General features: G+C 39.4%; 1 protein-coding gene and 1 long non-coding RNA gene across 2 annotated transcripts in view; one reads left to right on the top strand and one right to left on the bottom strand.

Moving 5' to 3' along the window:
• Positions 1-6,289: 6,289 nt before the first annotated feature.
• Positions 6,290-10,618, bottom strand: LOC129711964 (uncharacterized). The gene is made up of 2 exons (XR_008725971.1): positions 10,515-10,618; positions 6,290-6,593 (listed from the first exon to the last, which is right to left on the bottom strand). It is a non-coding gene; the product is annotated as an uncharacterized LOC129711964 (long non-coding RNA).
• Positions 10,619-10,664: 46 nt separating this feature from the next.
• The window catches only part of med27 (mediator complex subunit 27), a 190,947-nt gene continuing 176,040 nt past the window's right edge, over positions 10,665-25,571 (top strand). The window contains exons 1-2 of the mRNA XM_055660032.1: positions 10,665-10,920; positions 12,292-12,436. Coding sequence (XP_055516007.1) covers positions 10,718-10,920; positions 12,292-12,436 — 348 coding nt within the window. The 5' untranslated portion in view covers positions 10,665-10,717. The remainder of the gene's footprint in view (positions 10,921-12,291; positions 12,437-25,571) is intronic.

Below are 25,571 nucleotides of genomic sequence, written 5' to 3' on the forward strand. Positions count from 1 at the left end.
AAATATATCTATGCGTTTAAAAATTAATTCATACTAATCTAGCAGTCTGAAAATACAAAATCAAAACAGATGCAATGGATTCTAAAATAATTCAAGAATAAGTAGAGGAAAGGTTGATCATAGGTTTGTCACAGCTGACAGAAATCTGTTTTACTGAGAGCCTTTGCATGACCAAAACTGGCACTCAGTCGATCTCTTTCCAAATAAAGCACCGATCAATAGACAGAGAGGTAAAATGACAAATGTTCCTGCTGTGTGGACTAGTTCTGGGAAAACAAAAACTGTTTCTTTTGTTAGACCTCGTTCCAGTCAGTTAATGGTGCTGCAATTTGAAGAAACAATGGTGTTAACTTTGGATCAGCTGCTAGCATTCTCACCCATGAGTCTGAAAGTTTTCAGTTCAAGTCCCTCTCCAGTGAATTAAGCACATGAAGTTGAGCTGTTGTTCGGTTGAGAGAGGTGTGTGTGGCCTTTTAACTGAGATGTTATATTGAGATTCAGTTTATTATCGTTATATGGATTCCATTTATAATTGTTATACAGAACAAGTATTCCTATGATCCTGTGGAAACTGTGGCTGTATTTGAGAATTCATACGGTTGTTCATACTGTTGGGTTGCAAGGCTGTATAGTTTTCCGAGCCATCGGATGAGATCATAGTTTAGTTTAGTTTAGAGATGCAGTGCGGAAACAGGCCCTTCGGTCCACCGAATCTGCACCGACCCGCACATTAACACAATCCTACACACATTGGGGACAATTTACCAAGGGGATTTATACAAAGTATACAAACCCAAGCCAGTTAATCTACAAACCTGAGTGTCTTTGGAGTGTAGGAGGAAATCAAAAATCTCAGAGAAAACCCATGCGTTCACAGAGAGAACATTCAAACTCCGTATAGACAACACCCATAGTCGGGATTAATCCCGGGTCTCTGGCGCTGCAAGCACAAGCAAACTGGAAAAACAACACCTCATATTTCACTTGAGTAACTTCCAACCCAACAGTATGAACAACGGTATGAATTCTCGAATTTTGGTAACTACATAACTCTGCCCCTCTCCCTTCTTCTCCCACATAACACCCCCACTTCCCCCCCCTCCCCCCTCCATTGTGCCCCACCTGGACTCACACCTATTTTCCACTCCCCCTCCCCTTCCTCCTACATTCCTCCCCCTTGCTTGACAATTCACAACTCTTCAATCCCTTTGTCTCACATCCTCTGTCTTTTCATCTCCGGCCTTTGTCCAACCATCTGCCGATCAAAAAACCCTCCTCACCTGTATCAACCTATTACCTGCCAAGCTTTGTCCTGCCCCTCATCACTTCCAGCTCACTCACAATTAGTCTTAAGAAGGGACCTGACCTGAAACGTCACCTATCCATTTTCTCCAGAGATGCTGCCTTATCCGCTGAGTTACTCCAGCACTTTTGTTTATAATCCAGCATCTGCAGTTCCTTGTTTCTACTTGCTTTCTTCACTCAGGCAGCTGATGTTCTTATTACGCTGAAGCTTTGTTTTCATTACGAAACACATCAATAGTCCTGGAGATACACATTAATGCTGGAGAAACTCAGCGGGTGCAGCAGCATCTATGGAGCGAAGGAAATAGGCAACGTTTGGGTTTCGGCCCGAAGCGTTGCCTATTTCCTTCGCTCCATAGATGCTGCTGCACCCGCTGAGTTTCTCCAGCATTTTTGTGTACCTTCGATTTTCCAGCATCTGCAGTTCCTTCTTAAACACAATAGTCCAGGAGAGGTGTGCTAGTTTATTTTGAAGGATGAGAACAGACTTGTGCAAGACCATCTTAAACAGCCTTTAGCCCTCCTACGAATTCACTCAATCCCTTTAAAAGCATAGGAAAGCTCCCGCTAAGATTGAAAATTTCCATTGGAACCAGACAGCCAGTGTAAATAGAATGTTCCTTGCCTTGTTCCTATACAGCATTAATACATTGATTTTATGCTGTCAGAATGTTCTAAAAGGCTTTATAATCAATGCAATTCTCCTGATGTCTAGCAAATGTTGCAATGTTAGGAAGGCTACATGTGGTGACAACCTTATAGGTAGAGTGAAGCTAATTGGATAATTCCTCAGCTCTGAGCAGCTGCCTAAGGATAAAACTATTCCACACAAACTGCATTTTTCTAGAGAAATTACCTTTCTTTCATTAGGAGAGGTTACTACAAATTGTATTTCTTCTGCTCTTTAAAACAACTTTGTTTTCTGGGAAAACTAAATTGGTTTGCTGCGGATCCAACTCAAGGCTGAATGGTGCCATCAACTCACTGTGGGGGAAATCACAGCAGCCAATTTACACACATAAAGTACCCAAAACAACAATTCCATAATAATTAGATCACCTGCTCTTGCTGATGTAGGCTGAGGGATTAGTATTGACCAAGCCAGAGAAATTCTGCTATTCTATTTGAACAGTGGCACAAGATTTTTTACATCCACTTGAGAGGAGAAATGAAGACTTGATGTAAATACTCTTTTGGAAATCGACACCTTTGGCAGCGCACCAGTTCTTTGGCACTACAGAGAATGTATGCACTCAAGACTGGAATGAAGCATATACCTGAAGCCTTTTGTCTCAAAGATGAGAGCTCTACAGTGGACCACAACCAAAACTCAAATGCAGCATTCTGTCCCCGATTCATGGCTTGCATACACCTGCATAGGCAGCAGAAACATAATAAGCAGAGACAACAGCATTTTCACAGCTTGCCTTTGCCACTCAGCAATATACCCGTGGGGCAAAGGTTACAAATTAGCCTGACTTTAAGCTCCACTGATTGGTTTTAAGTGAATGGAGAAGATTAATGTTTGCTTCATCAATAGTTTTGAGCTACAAAATATCAATAAAAATAGAATTTGAAAAAAATCAATAGTTTTTCATGTAGGACAAACATAGGACAGACAGTTCCCATAATACTGAGCTAATAAATCTCACCTATTTTAAGTGTGACGGCTTGGTTTCTGACAATGACTGTATTATTTTGAATAGTTTTTTAAAAACTCCTCTGGCTTACTTGCCCCTCGTGAAATGTTTTTGGCTGCAGTGGTCCTATCTGTCCTTGGTTGGGATACAAGTCGTAAGTTAGAATCTCAGCACATATAGCTAAGTCACTTTCATTATATAAAGACACCCAATACAAGATTTGTTGGACAAACCCACAAAGAAAATCTGGCTTCGAGTTTACAGGGAGTTATGCATCTTGGCTGATGAAAAATTCCATTCCAGTGTGGCTTGGTTGAACAGTCTGAAAAAGGAACCTGTCCTGAAACGTAATTTGTCCATTCCCTTCGCAGATGTTGCCTGACCCGCTGAGTTTGTCCAGCAGTTTGTGTTCTACTCAAGATTGCAGCATCCGCAGTCTGTTGAATGCTTGCATGCTGCATGACTCTATCCTAAGATTCCAACATCCGCAGCCTCTTGTGTCTCTGTTTCCTTCACACAGCTGAGGGAGTCTGGGTGGTGTGTAACTTTTAGTGCCTTTTGAATTTGAGTTTTGAATGGCTATGAAGCTAGGACATTCAAGAAGAAATATTAAGCAGCAGTCTCTTGAAGGTGGAATCTGTTTTTGTTAACCTTTTCATGGGAATCTTAATACATAAAAGGAAAATCATTCGGAAAGATGCTTCAAGGCAATACTGAGGGATTGCTTTACCATCAAAGATATCATGGTTTAGATTAATTTTTAAATCAGAGATTATGTAAATAAGTGGTTAGTGGTCAATCCAGGTCGAAGGACATGCTTCATGCTGTATGTCTCTATCCCAAGCTATTATCTTAAAGAGTTCACCCTGTGTTCTGATGTTTATCTATCATCCAAGGTTATTTGACAATTTGATTCCCTATGTGAAACACTTAGAGACCTAGCCAAATATGCATTAGGTAAGATAGAAAGAGTTTTGCCCAAAGGAGATAGATTTTAAGGAATGCTCTAAAAGAGTAGTCAGAGCTAAACTGTCAAAGCTCTGGAGCTTGGAAGAAATAAAATCATGGATCTTTGAGAAGCCATAATTAAAGGATAATAGGCCTGGAAGAACATGGGTAGAAATAGGAAAGATAATGAGGGCCACGAAAACAAGCACAATTATTTTAAAATTGAGAAAATGCTTATTTAGATGCTAACATTGGGCCTTGCATTAAATTGCTTTCCTCAACTAAAAACTTAATACACGTATAAATTTTAATTCTTGTTCTCATTAATTTTTATATACCTGTATTTTAAATTTTAACTACTAAACAGATTTAGCATCCTCAATTATAAAATAAATTTCATATTCTACATCACACTCTAGGTGTTGAAATCCAAATGGACCATGTTGCAAGTGAAAAATGTGAACACATATAAGATTGAGTTGTCTGCGCTTCAAAGGCAATATTGCCATGATTGGAGGCACTTCTTGCCATGATTTATACGTCACACATCAGATGTATCATGTGGATTGGATATTATTACATAAAACAATTTCTTACATTTTCTGAAATTAAAAAAAACTGCAGATACTGAAAATCTGAAATAAAAATAATGCCTGAAAACCACAGCAGGTCAGAAACATCAGTGAAAAAAGAAATTGTTAATGTTTCAGGGCTGGGACCCTTTGATAGAATTGGGAATGAGAGAAACAAGCTATCCAGGTATCATGTGTGCAAGCACTCAAGCATATTTACTTGTCATTCTGGAACTTTATTGAGTTCTTGCAATTAAGGCTTGCTTCTTGAATAATAGAAATTATTGATCAGTATGATCAATCAATAAGTAGATACTCAGGTTCTGTAATACTATTTGTCTGAATGAGCACATTCAGTTCTGGGCTCACAAAGTTATTTTAAAGATTTCTTTGCAAATTGGATCAAAGGCTGGTCTGTTGGATTGATGGAACATTTTGCCAACGTTAAAATCCATACACTACGTTAAGCGTGTGCATTATTTCTCAAACTATAGTAATTATGCCTTCAAACACACTGAGTGGATAATTTTAAACTAACTCATTGGGTGGTGTTAGCCGGCTCCCTGCCAAGACTGACCCAGACTGGTCAATACCAAGTGTATCAACTACAGGATGCAATGTAGTGATTCGCCAAATGATATTTCCACAGTGCAATCTCCTTTGCCAATTTCTCTTCACCCAACTCCATGATCTCTACCATTGAAATAAGCAAGAAGAGTGTTAGCATAGGACCAACAACTATCTCATACACATCAGCCTTGACCTGGACAAATATCATTGCACTTTTGGTGTTGCTGAGGGTTTTGTCCATGTCTTGAAATGTCTAATCTAATTTTATTGTACAAGTATTGTCATTCAAAATAAAATGTCTACCCACCTGCCTTTCTGGGATGGTAAGGATAGAAAAGGGCTAAAGCTTCCTTACCAGAACTTACAGTAATTGGAGAATAAATACAAGTAATTGCTGAGGTCACGATAGATTATTTTTGTCAGGAGGATATCTGAACTGAAGCATTGACTCTGTTACACTTTCCATAGATGCTGCCTGACCTGCCGGATGTTTAAAGCATTTACTAATTTTGGTTTAAATTTCCAGTATCTGCTGTCTTTTTAAATTTTCATCTTGTAATCTTTAATCTATTTGACTTGTAAATGATTAATTAATGAAGACCAGGAACAAATTAATCAGACTGTTTTGAGACATTTTCATTTTTACATGATATATTGGTTATAATATTCTGAAAGTTTAAATCAAACTAATAAGTGCAGTCAGTAATAATCCGTTAACGGGTAAATGGACTGCAGTGCAAATATATATGAGAAATGATAGGGCATTAACATGAGTGCCTGACCTAAATTCTTGTCATTTTGATTTTATTCTGGCATCATAATTTCACTAATCTGTTATCCTTGCCATGTGTGATCAACTTAGAAGTAAAGAGAACAAAAAGATTTGTACTTAAATAAAGTAAACAATGGTCTGTGCAGAACAAACAGATCCTAGTTGTTTCTATCATACAGCTGTTCCATTCTTTTAAATAAACACATTAAAACCACATGAATATTTGCAGTTTTTAAGGCTAGACTGGGACAGTAGTAATGGTAGACTATGTTCAGAGGAATGATCACAAATTAGTTTGGTTTCAGTAGGTGGGCTAATGCATGGGAGGGTGTGATTAATTCTAAACCTCACTCCCAACTTGTTCCAAAGATAGAGGACAGTTGTAACAAAGCTAGATTATAACAGTAATGTATTCTGACTATATGCATATTTTGTAGCTCCAGATAAAAAGTTGAAAATATTAGCAGAGTAGTTGCAAAATATCTTCCTCAACTTTATTATGAAGTTATGATTAAACAATTATGAACATTGAAACACAGTGGTGATGCACACGTTACTTATTTGCAATTACCAAAAATGACATGATATAAATAAAATTCTGATATTCTGCCATCCAATTCTTTGGAAATCTGGATGGTTTGCCATCTAGATCACCAGGTGATGTTTGCCTGCTCCAATTCCACTCGCTGGGACCTCATTTCCCAGTGTGTCTCTTCTTACATACAGAGTGTGCAGTTCCCATGTGTCCGTGCTCCCTTTGCTCTCATTGGGCTCACTGGCATCATACTGTGTAAAATCAAAATATAATTAATTTAAGGTTTGTTGGTTTATTAATAGAAATAACACCCAATGTTCCAGAAAATCTACTCGTCCGTTTATCGCTCACGTTGACTGGAGCAGGTTATTAGAGGGAAAAGGAACATCGGCCAAGTGGGATGTTTTCAAATGTGTACTGAAGCAAGCTCAGGATGTGTACGTCCCCGTTAGAGTGAAGGGCCAAGCAGGCAAACGTAAGGAAGCTTGGCTGACGAGGGAAATTGAGACGTTATTCAAAAACAAGAAGTATGCATGGGACAGGTATAGGCAGCTGGGATAAAGTGCATCCATGGAGGAGTTTTGGGAACTAAGGAGTAAACTAAAAATAGGAAATCAGAAAGGCAAAAAGGGGCCAGGAGATAGATCTGGTGGGTAGCATTAAGGATAATCCCAAAAGATGTTATAAATACATAAGGGGGAACAGGCACGGAAATCGTTCTCAAAACATGGGGGGGGACACAATTTCTTGGTGGCCGCAACATCGGGAGCCTCGATCACCTCGACGCAGCAATTTGACCGCGGGGCGGTGGAAGATCCAGGCTGCTCCGGGCCAGGCGATGAAAAGCCCCGCGAACGGGCTGATTCAAACTCCGCTCTATGATCTTTGCTCCGCCAGGACGTCTCCCTCCTCCAAACACCGCGTTCTATCCTCAGTCCCACCCCCCTAGGTCCGCCTCTGACCAACACCTCCCTCCCCCAATGATCGCGCTGAATCAGCATGGTTCCCCCCCCCCCCCCCCCACTGCCTACTGACCAACGCCTCTCTCGTACAATCGGCGCCCTCGATCATTTTTGAGATTTTTAATAGTTTTTTTTTACCGAGTTTTAAAATAAGGATTACAAATCATGGGGGTGGGGGGGGGGTCATCCCCCGCCTCTCAAAACATGGGAGAGACGCGTCCCCCCTGTCCATTACGCCCCTGATTAAAGGGTAACTAGAAAGAGAGTGGGACCTCTCAGGAATCAAGCGGTCACCTCTGTGTGAAGCCACAGGAGAGGGGCAAGGTCCTAAATGACTATTTCTCCTCTGTATTTACTGAGGAGAAAGACAGTTGGACTGAGAAAATTGGAGCAGTCACTGGAAGTGTCTTGAGAGCAGTCAGGGTTACATAGAAACCTAGAAACCTAGAAGAAGTACTGAAGGTACTGTCATGTTTGAAGGTAGACAAATCTCCAGGGCCTGATCTGATATATCTGAGGACATTGTGGGAGCCCTGGTTGAAATTTACGAGTCGTCCTTAAATGCAGGAGAGGTGCCGGTGGCAAATGTTGTACCTTTTTTCAAGAACGGCTGCAGGGAAAATGCTGCGAACTATAGGCCGGTGAGCTTAACATCTGTAGTTGGTAAGTTACTGGAGAGTATTCTGAGGGATACGATAAACAGGTATTGGATGGGCAAAGGCTGATTAGGGACAGTCAGCATGGTTTTGTACGTGGGAAGTCGTGTCTCACAAATCTGATTGAATTTTTTTGAAGAAGTGACCAACAAGGTTGATGAGGGCAGAGCTGTAGATGTTGTGTACATGGACTTCAGTAAGGCGTTCGACAAGGTTCTGCATGGTGGGCTGCTCTGGAAGGTTAGACCGTTTGGGATCCAAGGAGAGATGAATGGATAGCAGAATGGATAGCAAATTGGCTCCATGGAAGGAAGCAGAGGGTAATGGTGGAAGGTTGTTTCTCAGGCTGGATGCCTGTGACTAGTGGTGTGCCACAGGGTTCGGTGCTGGACCCGTTACTGTTTGTCATGTATATCAATGATTTGGATAAGAACATACAGGGCAAGATTAGCGGGTTTGCTGATGATACAAAAGTTAGTGGTTTTGCAGATAGTGAAGATGATTGTGAACGATTGCAGCAGGATCTGGATTGATTGGCCAGGTGGGTGGAGGAATGTTTGATGGAATTTAATACAGTGAAGTGTGAGGTGCGGCATTTTGGGACGTCGAACAAGGACAGGACCTACACTGTAAATGGGAGGCCTCTGGGTAGTGTTGTAGAGCGTAGGGATCTAGGTGTACAGGTGCATGGTTCCTTGAAGGTCAAGTCGCAGGTAGATAAGGTGGTCAAAAAGGCTTTTGGCACTTTGGCCTTCATCAGTCAGAGTATTGAGTATAGAAGTTGGGAGGTCATGTTGCAGTTGTATAAGATGTTGGTAAGACCGCATTTAGAATATTGTGTTCAGTTCTGGGCACTATATTACAGGAAAGATATTGTCAAGCTTGAAAGGGTTTAGAAAAGTTTTACGAGGATGTTGCCAGGACTAGAGGGTGAGGTTTAAGTAGGCTGGGTCAAGAGCGGAACTCGCTATCAAAACATGGAGGGGACGGGGGACACAATTCTTTGGCGGCCACGCGCGAGGCTTCGCAGGCTCAATCCAGCGCTAAAAACGGAGATTTTAAAATCGGGATCACAAAAACTTGGGGGGAGATGTGTCCCCCACCTCTCAAAAAACATGGGGGGGGGGGGGGGGCGCGTGTCTCCTCTGGCTCCCCCGCGGGTTTTCCGCCCCTGGGCTGGGTCTCTATTCCATGAAGCACGGGAGGATGAGGGGAGATCTTATAGAGGTATACAAAATTATGAGAGGAATAGATCGGGTAGATGCACAGTTTTGCCCAGAGTAGGGGAATCGAGGACCAGTGGACATAGGTTCAAGGTGAAGGGGAAAAGATTTAATAGGAACCTGAGGGGTAACTTTTTCACACAAAGAGCGGTAGGTGTATGGAACAAGCGGCTAGTAGAAGTATTTGAGACTGGGATTATCCCATCATTTAAGAAATAGTTAGGCAGGTACATGGAAAAGATAGGTTTGGAGGGATATGGATCAAGCGCAGGCAATTGGGACAAATGTAGCTGGGACATTGTTGGTCGGTGTGGGCGAGATGTGCCAAAGGGCCTGTTTCCACACTGTATCACTCCATGACTCTGACCAAAATCCTGGCACACTAGATTATCAGTTTGATTGTAACAACAGAAAAACCTGTTATTGTGAATGGGGGTTAAACATATTGGCTAATAACTAGTAAATATTTATTTGGGATAATAAAATGCGATATTTTGATTAGACTTCAGATAACAAATGGAGACTGAGCTGATTGGTTCATTTCAATAGTACTACAGCAGATAGTATGTGCTATGTACAGGAAAAAACTGCAGATGCTGGTTTAAATGGAAGGTAGACACAAAATGCTGGAGTAATTCAGCAGGATAGGCAGCCTCTCTGGAGAGAAGGAATGTGTGACATTTCGGGTTGAGACCCTTCTCCCATTCCTTCTCTCCAGAGATGCTGCCTATTCCACTGAGTTACTCCAGCATTTTGTGTCTACCTATGTGCTATATACATATGTACTATGGTGCTATTGTAAGAGATTTAGGACTGTGGTACTATGTTAAAAGATTTGGGAGAATTTTTCTCTCCACAGGGAACATGGAGTCAGGAACGCACTGCCGGAGGGGGTCATGTGGCAGGAACTCCCACATTTAAGAAGTATTTAGATGGGCACCAATCACCAAGGGATGGAAGACTAGGGAGCAAATGCTAATGAATGGGAATAATATGTGGGCATTGGTGGTCAGCAAGGTCTTGGTTCTGAAATGTTTGCCTCTATAACACACCCAGAAATGTGATCTGAGGTCTCGCCCCATGGTTTTGCTCAGTAACAGACAAACTACAATTGCATTCCAAATTCAGACTCCCATCTTGATAATATCACCATGAAAGCCAATGAACATTACATCAGAGAGGGCTCTTAATCACAACTAATCATGTCTGGAGGATGCTCATCCACATGAAAGGAATATTCGGAGAGTGTCTCCATAGATGCTGTCTGACCTACTCACAGTTTCCAACATTTTCTTTTTTGTTTTTGTATATATGCCGGTGTTTATTCTCACCTCCAATGTACATCAGAATAATGTAGATTAGTATTTGCCACTTGTTTCTGTGACACTTTCAGTAAATCATGTCCAGACTGCTGTCTCTCCAGAATGCGCGCATGGATGGAACCCTGGTAGTTGTAGTTCGCGCAATTACTCCTTTCGCCAAAGCTGCGTCATCAGCATGCGCAGGAGCCGTCTCTAGGCAGCGGGGGGGAAAAATGGCGGACTCTTTGAGTGTTGGGATCAATCTTGATGCTTTTGCTCACGCGATTAACGCTATCCAACAACTTCGCTCCAGTGTGACCCGCGTTTTTGATACGCTCAAGGATGGGATGAAGAACAAAGAGACTTTGGAAGGCAGGGAGAAAGCATTCATCAGTGACTTCCAGGACAACCTGCATGCTGTCAACAGGGATCTGAAGTAAGTTGGAGGCTGAAGAGTGGAAGCGAGGGCTTTTCTATGGCTTTCATTACCAGTAGAAGAATTTTGATATAAGGAGTTTTAATAACTGTAATATTTATGTAGAGTATTTAAGGTAGTAAGTCATTCAAGTCATTTTACAGTGAACAGATGTAAAGCTAAGACATGGGGATATTTGAGGATGGTTATTCAGTGCTGGATAGTTTCCTGAAAAGGTGTTGGATGCAGAAAACATTCTGTGTTTAAAATGTATATGGATGTGCATATTAACGGTTGTAACCTACAAGCTGACATAGATTATAAATGGCCAAACATCATTGCCTACTTTTTATGTCTGAAATAAATTGATCCTTACTTGAGCATTGAAAGTGGTGCCTTTTGGTTTTTGTGTCACTTGCTGTAGAATGTAAACACGTCTAGATTATTCTCAATTACAATTATCTTGTCATTTGTTTCTTGACATGTTCTGTTTACCACTTTAATTCATCTTTTATATCATTCCTTTTTGACATTTAATTATTTAAACTATCTTGAACACACAAACTTAATTGCACATACTATGTGGTTCTATGATTTAATTTGTCCTGCCTTCTCACCTGTCATAGATCTTTGTCTTTGTTTCTTCTCCCTTCCCATATTTTCTCTTTGCTGCACAGATGCTGTTTGGCCTGCTGACTATTTCCAGCATTTTTTTGGCTGTTATTTTCTATTTCTAGCATCCACAGTATTTTGCTTTGTAAGTATGCACCAGCTGTCCCACTATTTGATTGCACATCAGTGTGGCACAGACAGTTGATTGATAAAGTATTCGGGCCAGCATCTGAATTTGCACTGAGGTAAAGCCTTTTCTTGTTGTGGTTCTTTGCACTACAGATAATTTAATCAAATAGTTTGAATTGATTATAGTAGCAGGCATAATATGGTTTTGGTGGCCGTTCACACTTCATGCAAAAATTTACTGGGGATTTTCTCCATTTCTGAGTAGAAACCACACACTTAATTCACATTAATATGCCATAGCCTGATTCTATCTTCTACCCGTTGACCTGCAAAAAAATGTTGATTAGTATCACATTTTATTCCCGAGGAGAGAGGCTTGAGCAAGTTTGTTGCTGCTTGGTCTAGGAATATCCGGTATTGTTCTGTATGCTGGAAAGCTGTAATTGGGAGTTATTTTATTTAATCAGATCTCCTGGGCAAAATGTCCCCTGTGTACTCGCAACAAAACAAATCTTGATTTTTTAAAAAATAATTCTGTGCTTAAAGGATATTCTTCACCTGGTTAGAATGTGACATTTTCTTCTATGGATATATGTATTAGAATATAAGATATCCTTTGCACTGATCACTGTGGTTCCTTTTGATTTTCAGTGAGTTGGAACGTTTGAGTAACTTGGTGGGACGACCATCGGAGAGTCATCCACTCCATAACAGTGGCTTGTTGAGTCTTGATCCAGTGCAGGATAAAACTCCCCTCTACAGCCAACTTTTGCAGGCCTACAAATGGTCTAACAAGGTAGGTAACTGATTATTATGAACACAATGTGTGTTTTTTTTTGTCAATGTGGTTACAGAACTGCAAGCTTTTTGATATCAAATATTTACATTTTGAATATCCCCAAAAAACTATTGCATCATTTCACACTTTATGGAAAAAGACCAGATTCATTGTTTAGAACACAACATAGTCAAGCTTTTTCTTTGAAAGGCCATATTGGTTTATAGGCAATATAATCCCCATAAATGATAGGAGCCTAGAAATTGCTAATGTTCCTGTCTACAAGTCTTTTAAATATTACAATTATACCCGCCTCTACCACTTCTTCTGGCAATTTTTTCATTTTACATACCATCCTCTTGGTGAAACATTTGCCCTTCAGTTCTTTTTTAAATCTTTCCCCTCTCATCTTAAACCCACAATCTCTAGTTTTAAATCCCATTATCCTGGGTAAAAGACTGCGGCTTATCAATATTCCTCATGATTTTATAAACTATATAAGGTCACCTTTCAGTCTCCTATGCTTTTTTTTGACCCCTTTGAGAATAATGACTTCCTTCCAATATGAATACGCAGAATACTTGCTTTTATTAACCATATAATATCAGAGGCGCAGGCTATGCCTGCAGGTATTAGTTCTGGTTGCCATGATACAGGAAGAATGATTGCACTGAAAGGGTGCAGAGGAGATTCACCAGGATGTTTCCTGGGATAGAGTATTTCATCAATGAGGAGAGACTGGGTAGACGGGGTTTGTTTTCCTCGGAGCAGAGAAGTCTCTGTGGGAGTGGGTGGCGACATCTGATTAAGGTCTATACAATTAGAAGTGGCATAGGTAGGGTAGACAATGGGAAAAGTGGAGGAATGCATTTAAAAAGTACTTTGATAAGCACGTGAAACAATTTAGCATCAAGGCAACAGGCTGAGCGCCAGAAAATAGGATTATTCTTGATGGGTACTCAATGGCTGGCATAGTTACACTGCCGGAGACCTGAGTTCAATCCTGACTGCGGGTGCTGTCTATACAGAGTTTGTATGTTCTCCCTGTGACTGTGTGGGTTTCTCCCTCTGACCGTGTGCTCTGGTTTCCTCTCACAAATGTGCATGTTTGTAATTAACTGGCTTTTGTAAATTGTCCCTGGTGTGTAGGATGTAAAACTGGAATAATATAGAACGAGTGCATGGGTGATCGTTGGATGGCGTGGATTTGGTGGGCTAAAGGGGGAGTTTCTAAACTAAATAGACTGATTTAATCACTAACGATACCGACACATTACAATCTGACTTGGTTTTAATGATCACAAACCTTCTGTGGATTAGTAGTCTACCAAACTGAAATTTAAAATTCAAAGTGTAATTGCAAATTTGGAAATAATTGGAATGTGAAAGTAAAGAGATCCATGGGGGTTTAATAGTTGTGTAAGGTGAAGCACTAGATATAATAGCATTTTGGTTCAGTCTCTCACAGATTTTAGGTTGGTTACAGAATGAGGATGCTTTTCTATAGAATATGTAGACGTCTCTTCCTCTGAAAGTTAACACATACCCATCCCGGCCTAAAATATAGCACGATTATGGGGGAAGTGATTTCAAATAGAGAACGGGAGAAGTGCCTATCGTAATCCATTTGCTACTGAAATATTGACAGTAAAGTCTACTAAATTGACTTTTCACCATTGTCAAAAACTCTCCTTAGAACCCAGTCAATTTCAGCTGAAATTCCCACGCAATTATTTTTGTTCAAATCAATAGTACTTACTATCCTAAGTAGCTGTTGCATTATGCATATGAGCTTAAACTTTACCTCTGATTTGTCTTAAATCCAATTTATTTTTGATCCATTGAAATTTAACATTTATTGAAATTCACTGAAAACATAAGTTTATAAAGTATTTCCAACAGTTTGCTGTGTATTTGAAATAAACACGGTGGCATTTTTGTAGGATAAAGCTAGTGAATCTCAACATTTGTTTTTAAAGGTTTGTGTGTATAGTATAACACAGAAAAAAACCAGAGTGTCATGTATTTTGTTATTTCCTAATTTGCTGTGACCGATTCATTCAAATTCTTATCATTGCAATCCATTCTGAGATTCTAGGGATGGTTTGAAGATTATGTGAGATAACTGACCATATTTCAGTTTATAGAAAACATAAAATTAGAAACATTCATTATTTTCTTACCTCCGAATTTTTGATTTCAGACATTTTAACAATATTTGTAAGCATATGTTCTGGTGGGTGGTGTTGCTACTTCTAAAGGCTTCTGAAAATACTACGAATACATTGATTTGGCAAAGTGGATGACTGTCAGACGAATATATCCCAATTTTATTTTTTAAACTTTATAACAATATCGGCTGTTATACCTGGAGTTCATCGGGTATTTTGCTGGCAATCATGATGTTAGCATTTATTTCCATGCAACCGGGTTTTATAACACTGCTTATAAATGAAATAAAATCTAATTTAAGTATGTAATTGCACAATGGATGATATCATTAGGGGATTAAAATTGTGTAGTTTAGCTAAAGTCAAGCTGAAAATAAATATGTATACACACACTGGAAATATGGATACAAAATGTATATTTAATATCGTTTTCTTTAAGTAGTTATATACCCTTGCATAAAATGTAATTTACTTGATTGCAATATTGAGGTACTTGAAAATACACTATATTTCTTTCTTTAGAATCCAGTGTATAATTATATCGATTATTTTTATCTCCAACTCTGGGGCAATCAATAAGTAAATGACCATGGGAAAAACTCGAGATTAAGGCTAACTTTTTAATGTTTGTCCTTGCATCTTACTTATGTTTATAGCAAACTAACTGCAGTTGCTTGAATTGAAAAGGTAAATCAAATGGGTTAATTAATATCTGAAAGACGAAAACATTTTTTCCACTAGCATTGCCAGTCATTATTGTAGCCTCAATTACATGTAGTAGTCATTTTTGAACTGATAATCTTGTGGGATTCAAATTCTCAATTAGTATGATTGGATCTCTTCCATTTAGTTCAGGATTAGATGATGGCGCACCAAGAGGTGAAAGACTTTAAAAAAATTAAGAGGTGAATGTACAGCCTCAACAGTCAGTCACACTTGTGTTGGTTGTCTGAGAAACTTTGAAAGTTCTTTATTCATTTCTTGATCTGTGTCATTTTTTGGGTGCTAAAATTGCACTTTAAAGCAACCATTGATCAGTCAAATAGTGTTGAATGACAATAAAATTATTAAGGGATTGGACATGCTAGATGCAGGAAACATGTTCCTGATGTTGGGGGAGTCCAGAACCAGGGGCCACAGTTTAAGAATAAAGGATAGGCCATTTGGAACTGAGATGAGGAAAAACTTTTTCACCCAGAGAGTTGTGAATTTGTGGAATTCTCTGCCTCAGAAGGCAGTGGAGGCCGATTCACTGGATACATTCAAAAGAGAGTTAGATAGAGCTCTTAGGGCTAGTGGAATCAAGGGGTATGGGGAGAAGGCAGGAACAGGGTACTGATTGTAGATGATCGGCCAAGATCACATTGAATGGCTCAAAGGGCCGAGTGGCCGACACCTGCACCTGTTGTCTATGTATCTCTGGCTAAACAACTTGCACCAGATCATGAAGTGATATAACAATTTGTCCCAAGTTTTTCATCAAAATCATTCCTGTTGAATCTTTGTGTTTAAATTTGCCATTTCCGAATTTAAGTAAACTTGAAACAGACTCTTGCAGATGGACCACTTTGCAAAGGCACTTGCAAATTAGTTTAAGTATAATTATTAACATATTCCCAAGTATATAATGCTTTCAATTCATCTGCTGTACTACCTTGTGGAATTACTGGTAGTATTTAATGAAAATCTCCAGCCAGCACTAAAATAACACATCCCATTAATTTATTATTGTGTCCAAGATCTTGTGACATTTGATCTAATGGTTCAGTGGCTGCTTTGTGTATCATTTTACAATCATTGCACACAACAAGTTTGTGATCTTTTAGAATTTGTTCCTTATTTGCCAAATATAAAGGGAGGTTTAAAAACTGAATGTGCAGTTTTTTTTCCATCAGAAATATTGAAGCTATGCCTAATGATACCACGATCAGGGCAATCATGTTTTGCCTTTGACGTTTAGCTAAAAGTAAATGAATAAGGAAAGTTTTCCTTTTCCACCAGATGCATAAAAAATATATTCCTTCGTCATTGTAAGCAGCCTCAGTAATAGTATCCAAGACATTTCTTTGGTATCTCATCAAATGTGGTTCTCTCTCTCTTATTCATTTAACAAGTTTAAATCATTCCACAGAAGCAGTGCATACATTTTCAGTTTCTCATTGGGGAACTGGTAGACCACAATGAGAATTTGGGTCAGGTCCACCCAAATATTTAGTGCCTCAAAAAATCTGGGGGGAAAAAGTAATACATTTTCAAGTTGTAGGTCAACTTGTTCTATTTGATCTATTGTGTACGTCGGGTTGATTGCATTAGTCGAAACAGTGTGGACCACGTGAAGGTTGCAATCTCCTTCCCAGTGATCTGATGGTGGATATTGATATAAATAAACCCAATTTCAAAACAACCAACTCAAAAGAAATCAAGGTATGATTCAGCAGATGTTTACTGAATGAAACGGTTTTTGGATATATAGATTTAATTTTAGGCCCAAATTGTTGACTTCCAGGTTGCTTGTGGTCGTCCATTGATAGAGTATGGTTCACAATGTAGAAAAGTGGATAAAGAAGTTGTATTCCATTGCCTGCAAAAGATAGACGTGCTATCCTAGTAAAAGTCTTGTTTGTTTCCATATCAATAAAATAAAGAATTAATTTCATTTTTAACATAATTGACTTTAATATAATAGCTGAGCAGAATACAACATTGCATCTAAAACGCATTAGATGTTTGTAGGCTGGCTTTTTCACGGGTGTGGGTGGGAACATTTTAACAGTCAGGATTGTTGACACCTATATGTAGTGCTGTGATTATCATTCACATTGGTAATTGTCTGTCACAGGAAAGTTGGAAACAAAGCCTGTCACTGTTATTGTCTGGCAGTTGGAGTAGATGTACAGTTCCATTGCAGAGGCAGTGGATGGCAGTGTAGAAAATCTAAGAAATGTGCGTCGGATTGTTGTACAGCAGCTTCTGACCATCTGCCGTAGAAAATGAATAATGCCGTGTCATATCAGCATGTATCAGATTTTTAATGTTGTATCTAAAAATTGTTTTTTATTCTCACATCAAAAAAATCTGGAAAAAACAGGAGGTTTTAAACGTAGCTTCTTTGAGCCCATCCCCTCTCCACGTGTTCATTGCTATTATTTCATTACTGGAACCAGTGCATTGTATTTCTCTGAAACAGCCATTGATACACAGTGACACAAAAGTGTAAACTGTAGTCCTATTGATTTAAGTTCTTCATATGGTCTTGACATTCTAGCTAATCTATTTCATTGTTTATAAACTGAAAATTATTCATCCTATTAATAATCTTACAATGCACTTCCATTGTGACACATACCTGAAGTGTAATCAGAGCTTTAGAAGCATTACTTCAAACTAGGTTTGTGACGAAGGAGAGAGCATGAATAATTACAAACCCAGAATGGACATTTTATAGTTCAGTTTGTTGAAAGCATTATATTTCAGTATTGATAACAGACCCTTGGTGTGCCCATGACTTATTTAAATTCATACAGTACCTATATAAATGTGTTTATTCATGGAATTTTAGTTTTATTAGTATTATGTTTATTCATGGAATTTCAGTTTTATCAGGATTATTTAATCAGAGTAGCATTTTGTGGATATCAGATTCAAAAGAAGCTAAAATTAATTTCAATGTCTTGAAATCTTGCATTTACTGTTTGATTTTTTTACTATAGAGGAATTGTACACATGAATTAAAATGATTATTTAGCCAAATGATATCTGCACCAAGTGCGGGGAGGTGAAATATGTAGAGAACCATATATTTTTGCGTGAAATTCTTCTCATTATGTATTTGTAGTTCACCAATTCACTGAGGGATGAATCTGAGATGTACAATTTAAGCTTATTGTTTGTAGTAGAATTTTTGTTTTTAATTTAATAAAGGTCCTGTAGTTATATTACCCCGAAAAACCTAATGGCCTATTACACATATCAGCCCAGAGATGCAAATCAGTCAGCAATTTTCTTTTCAGAGATGAGAGGATTGTTTCAGCCGAGTACATTCCAAACCTCACTTGCATATTACATTTGTGAAGGACCCTCACTTACCTATTTCTGGGGTATGAGAAATTTGATATGTGGTGGGGTGATAAAGGCTGAGTTGTGTAGAATGTTTAGGTGAGTATCCCTTTTATTCTCAAACTTACTATAATTGTTATCTCCATTTATGCGACATCATTATCTTTTGCTGGTCCAGCCATTAGTAATGTGCTTTTGCTGGTGTCACTTGAATCCTTGAAACATTATTTTAATGACTTATTGAGCAGTCTTAGTCCAGAAAATAATTGACTCTGCATTACTATATACAAGTCACAAGTAATAAGAGCGAGTTCATGACTAATGGTACCATTTAAAAGATTGCCACAACCAACCACAGAATACATTGGTGATGCAGGGAATTGCTCCCAGCCCCCCCAAACCCTCCCTCCTCCGTCAATCAGTGATGGTGTCTTATGGCTATTTCATATAAGAGCAAGTTATTCTGTATCTTGTTGAATCAGCTTCAGGTACAATTGGCAAACAGCAACAACATTGTCGTGGTTAAGTTACTGAATTGACTGCTAAAGTCTGAACCATAGATCTGGAGATGCAGGCTGAAGTCTTGACATGGCAAATGGGGAATTTAAATTCAAGTAATTTAACACATCTGGAAATTTACAACAACAAAAAATTAGTGCCAGTAATAATTGTCATGAATCCATTTGATCATTGTTAAAAACACAATTTGCTCACAACTGTTCTTTAGTAATGGGAATCTGCTATCCTTTTTTGCTCTGGGTTGTATGTGATTCCAGACTTAACTATGTAGGTTGATTCTTAACAGCTTCCACAACTCACATGCCATGAGGGATGGGCAATAAATGTTGGCATGACTATTTACATTTTGTGAATAAATATTTGAAATATTTGCTAAAATACAAAAATTTCAAATATTTAAAACACATGTTTATTACAATTTGGTTAAGCCACAATTGTAATATTGCGTGTTCTGATTGCCCTATTACATGAAGGATGTAGAGGATTTGGTGAGGATGCAGAAGAGGTTTACCAGAATTTTAAGCAAGAAACACAAAGTGCTGGAGTAACTCAGCGGGTCAGGTACCATCTCTGGAGAACATGGTGGTTGATATTACGCGCCGGGACCCTTCTTCATTCTGGAGTAATCAACTGCAAATATTGTCATAGTTGTGGAGTATATGCCCTAACTTGCTCAAATTCTGTTAAAAGTTGTAAGTGGTAATGACTTCTTATATTATGAATTTTCCAGGCAAATATTTATTCAAATAGTTTATCTACAGAGTAAAGGTTAAAGGCAGTCGCATTATCTAGTAGGTAGAAGTGAAGTATTCCACAGATATTGGGTGACACAGCTGGTATAGCTGCAGCCTTGCAGCGCCAGAGACCTGGGTTCAATCCTGACCTAGGATTGTGTGTGTGGAATAAGCACTTCTCCCTGTGACTGTGTGCATTTCCACCGGGCGCTCCGGTTTCCTCCTTCTTGTGGGTTTGTAGGATAATTGGCCTCTGTAAATTGCCCATTTGTGTGTAAGAAGTGGGCGTAAAAGCGTTATAACATAAAACTAATGTGAATGATTGATCGATGGTTGCCGTTGACTCGGTGGGCTGAAGGGCCAGTTTCCATGCTGTATTTTTCAATCAATCTTAACTACCGTAATCATTTTTTTCACACTTTATACATTGGGATTGGAAACACAGTTTAAAAAGTTGCTATGGCCCCCAAAGTAATGAGCAAGGATAAGCTAAATGAGGGTACCATAAAATAGTGTGAGGCCGATGGGGGGGGGGGGAGAATCAATGGACCGAATATTCGTTTCATCATGCACACATTTTTGATAATTTGGAATAATATTCACCTTGGGATTGTTTTGGCTCTTCAGTAGAGACTTATTATCATTATACCTTAGCATGAGCACAGCTTCAGCTGGGTTAACAGTCAACCATTTTCTCAAGCTGAAAGCTGTTAATATTAACTTTCTAATTTTTATTAAATTGCTCTTCCTAATAACCTTGTTTCCAGGTCAGATGCTTTCTTCTTTTCGTTGGTATTAATTTGTGTTGATGTTTGAAAGCACTTTGCCCAGCAAAGTCTTTAATTTTTAATTTCAGCCCAGCATGGCTTGCCTTATATATATTTGATGAGCTGAGATAAGGGCATTTCCCCCTCTCTGATTGTTCACATGTTAGTGAACACATGAGTAAATGCACAAACCTTGCTCAGAAATTATTCATGTGTGGTCTAAAGCTTCCTGTTCTTGAGCAGTGAAATCGAGTTTATTGAGTCAGCCCAGAAGGACACATTCCAAGGACACATTTAATTTGGCTGCTCTTCTTCCTGTTGAAAAGCACTAAGATTTTTAAAGGAGAAATTGGATATAGTGCAGGGAATTTATGTTCAAAATATACAAGCTAAATATGGGAATAACCATCATTGGCTGGACCATGCGAAGTTGAAGTGGCGGTGGAGTATGTTGGTAGAGGGAGGTTGGCATGCTGTGGCTTGAATAGTATGTTGTTACATCAGTGTCAACAACAAAATAACTTTTATTTGGTGTGTGTTTGTTACATCGGCAGTAAGTGTTAGTTGAAATTTATTTTTAAATTGCAGATGCTGAAAATCTGAAATAAAGTTAGGTCAGGTAGCATTTTCATCAGATCTCAGACCCTTTATCAGAAATGGAAAATGAGAAAACATGTTAGTTTTAAGATGCCGAGAGGGTGGATATAGCAAAGGGAATATATGATGGTGCTGAGGTGATCCTGTTGTTTAAGTGATTGTTTGGGTAATGGACTATTGTAGGAAGTTAGAAAAAGAAAACATTAAGAAATTTAGTTTGCAGATGCTGATATACCTGAAGCCAAGAAGAATGCCCCTACAAATTAGGAGAGGGGAAACTAATATTGTAGATGGATAATGTTATAGCAGAACTGGCCAGTTTTAATGGAAACAGAAAGTATATTATTTGAAATTGCAACAAGTCCAGAAGGAAGATGAGGTGCTGCTCCTCAAGCTTGCACCTTGAGTTGGACTGAATCAAGGATGTATCCTACAAAAGAAGTCAACTACCCTCAGTTGATTTGGACAAAGTGAATGGAATTTAAGAAGTTGTTCAATGTGAGAACAAATTCAGTCAGGTGAATGAAGGAGCTGAATTGTTTGCCCGCTGCTCAAAACAAAAGAAGAGGACCCTTCAACCATACCTGCCTTTGACGAAGGTGAGCCGGTTGGGAGCAGGGGACTACACCAGATTGAAAGTATGGAGCCAATTTGGAAGCAATAAGTTTGATGGGGCAAGAGCATGTTGTGGATATGGGTTTGCTTATAAGCACTCATACTGGTTTAACTGGGGTGGAAGATTGCAACCTTCACGTGGTCCGCCCCGTTTCGACGAATGCAATCAAATAAGATCAAATAGAACAAGTTGTCCTGCAACTTTAGGCTGTGCACACCATACGCAAGAAGAAGAAGAAGAAGAAGAATGGTTTAACTGTTGTTTGTCCGATGCTAGTATAGCAGTAACAATGGAGAGCTTGAACTTAGCGGGGGTAGACACAAAATGCTGGAGTAACTCAGCGGGACAGGCAGCAAATCTGGAGAGAAGAAATGGCTGACATTTCGGGTCGAGAACCTTCTTCAGACTGAACTTAGCGGGTCTGTTTTAAAAACTTGCCACAACCACTATATCAGACTTTACTTTTATTTATAATCTTCTAGTAATTTTTTTTTTAGGCATAAGTAATGTGGATTAGTCTCACTTGGACTGAATTAATTCAATAGTGTATTTCTTGTCATGTGTTCAGAGATACAGTGCAATGCTTGTTTAACATGCAATCCGTAAATCATGCTGTATATTAGTACAATTGATCCCCTTCTGGAGTATCATGCAGAGAGTCACCCTGTACCGGCGCCATCTTGCCACTTCAAAGTCTCTGAAACATCTGATGTAGGCCTGAGGGGACTTGCAGTTCTCACCTTAAGGCCTGGTATCTCAGAGGCACTGGATTAGCCTGGTCCAGAGTGATGCTGTTGGCTCCTTTCACTGCCATTCTGTGCAATTGACTCGCCTCGCTCCGTAGGACCTTGTCCGTTGCCTCCAACAGTTGCCCTTCTCATTCTGTGTATCAAGGTCGACATGTCTTGCTTACTGAGTCGATTGTGGAACTCTAGGCACCGGGAGGTGAGTTCACAGACCAGTCACAGCCACCCACTTTCCCCTTCAACTTCCACTGCTGCTTTCGTGGAGATGCACGGCTTTGACCTGTCACGTGTAACCGGGGATCTCATAACATTGATTTTAAAAATCCCACTTTGAAGGGGACATAAGAAGTGTGGAAATGTGTGTAAGTTCACTGGGTCATGCAATTGAAATCCTTTAAGCTACTAAGTGATGGTAGATTTAGATCCTGAGACACCAGTAGAGCATAACAGTTACATTTATAAAAAATAATTGTAAAATAGGTTATCTATTCCCAGTGGTATGTTGGCACCTTGGTGAATCAGTTGAACTAAAGGCCAAGAACATTTTTAAAGATATACCTGATATAAGGGGTTTGGCTATCTGAAGTTGGGAAACCACAGATCATTCAATCCAAATTAGTCTGAAGAAGGGTCTCGACCCGAAATATAACCTAATCCATTTCTCCAGAGATGCTGTCTGACCTACTAAGTTACTCCAGCTTTTTGTGTCAATCTTCATACAATTCTTACACAGATATACAGTATAAATCAGCATCTGCAATTCCTTATTATTATAGAAATTAGATAATGTGTATAGATTCGCTTTTCTTGGCTATTTGTTTAATAATGGAATGTATTCAACTTTTTAAACTATCTTGTAGATGGTGCAATATATTAATCAGATTATATTGAGAGATTGCAAAAATAAAGCTGAGTTGTTGTGCAGTAGGGTACGGTTCTATACAATTTATGTGAATGGTGCCAATGTCACTGTTGCAGTTGAATGTCCTTATACTCTTTACTGCCATCATTTTATATTACACCCTTGTGTTTATCTAGTCAAGTGAGTTCCAATTTCTAGCCACTCTCCAGGAGAGGAGATTTCTCCTGAATTTCATTTTGAATTTATTGGTTAGTGATTCCCATAATGAATCAACCATTTTAGAATTTTAAAGGTCTTATCCAGGTCATCCCACATTTTTTTCCAGAGAAAGTAGTCAATGCATCTTCAGCTGTTTCTGACAAATGTAACTCTGTGTTCTTACATTTGTAAATATGCATTATTTCCAGTGCTGCTGCATACTTTACATAATAAAATACTGCTTACTGCACTCTGAAGTGTGGGTTTATAAGGTTAACATAAGGATTTAAAAAAAAATGTGTCCTCTCCAGAAATGAATCCCATTCCAATATTCCCTTGCTTTTCTTTATTTTGAAAGGAGAATGCAATGACCCATCTGTCTCGCTCGGCTCTTTGGCTAGCTGGCTGGCTCTCTTCACCCCCCCCCCCCCCCCCCCCCCCCCCCCCCCCCTCCCCGGCTCTCCCCCCCTCCCCCCCCCCGGGCTCTCTTCCCCCCCCCTCTTTCCACTTCCAAACAAAAATGTGGTTGGATTATTCAGCGTATGATCAACCTGTGTCAATAAATCCTGGACCTTGATAACATATATGCTTAACCATGCACACTACAAGCATGTTTTCTGTGAAGGACCGAACATTATCATGACATGGCCATAGCATGGGTCGTTATTGCTATTGGTACAGAAACACTCTCGCTTCCCACATAATTTATCCACAACAAAATATACAGGTTGCAAGGAATTTTCTAAAGGCATTTTATGATAATAGCTGACAAAACTGACTATACCCATCTGACATTACACTAACTAACAAGAGATGGCCAAAGGACATAAATGCAGCAAATGTTTGGTAATATATTTAAAGGTGTCAAGACGCCACATTACCAGACATTCAGATTAGATGTATGTGGCAATGAAGATACCCAGTTTGTAAGCACCATTTAAAAAAAAAATTGTTGATAAACGCTTTTTCCATCAGTCCCACTTCAGAATTAACGTTAAAATTTCAACTGAAATATCCCGACCAAATTTGTGATGTATATGACTGACTGTAGAAGTAAAACCTGGATAAATCCAACGTATAGTTGTGAATGTTGCTCATTAAATAACTACAGTACTGATACTCCATATTAACAGCATTGATTTGCCATTAAAATGAATTCTGTAATAACGTGTCAGTGACAATCGAACACTGCGGTTTTAATGTTTCACGTGTTCAAACTTTAATTAATCCATCTTTATGGATTAAAACAAATAATAACATTGGGAATTAAAACATATTTGATTGCATTCCGTTATCAAACATAGTCAATGTTAGCTCTGAAGACATTGCCAGCACAATATAGGGGGGGGGGGGGGGGGGGGGGGGGGGTATGAATCGGTGTGGATTGGATGGATTGAGGCAGGGGAATTTGTGAGTGTTGGTTGGTGTAGGTAAAATTATGAGGGGAGAGCGCGGGGGATGTCAGTGGGGTTGAATGGGGAGGATCTGTGCAGGATGGATGGGGGGAGCAGTGCAGGATGAAGGGGTGGAGCAGTGCAGGATGGATGGGAAGGGGGTCAGTACAGGATGAATTGGGGGACCAGTGTAGGATTGATGGGGAGTGGCAGGAGAATCAATGCGAGTGGCTAGGGAGATCAGTGCAGGATACATAGATGGGGGGGGTGGGGGAGTGGGGAGCACAGGGGATGTCAGTGAGGACTGAATAGAGACAGGAATGGGGATCAGTGCAGGATGAAGAGGAGGGCTCTCAGGATAAGGGGAGTGGAGGGGGGCGTATGAGAGAGAGAGAGAGAGAGAGAGAGAGAGAGGAAGGGGCAGAGGAGGTGGGAAGGAAGGCCAGTGCTCCTCGTACAACACATGTCAGGCACAGAAACCGCAACCAAAATA

Source organism: Leucoraja erinacea, chromosome 31 (genome assembly GCF_028641065.1).
Source record: "Leucoraja erinacea ecotype New England chromosome 31, Leri_hhj_1, whole genome shotgun sequence".
NCBI classification, from domain to species: domain Eukaryota; kingdom Metazoa; phylum Chordata; class Chondrichthyes; order Rajiformes; family Rajidae; genus Leucoraja; species Leucoraja erinaceus.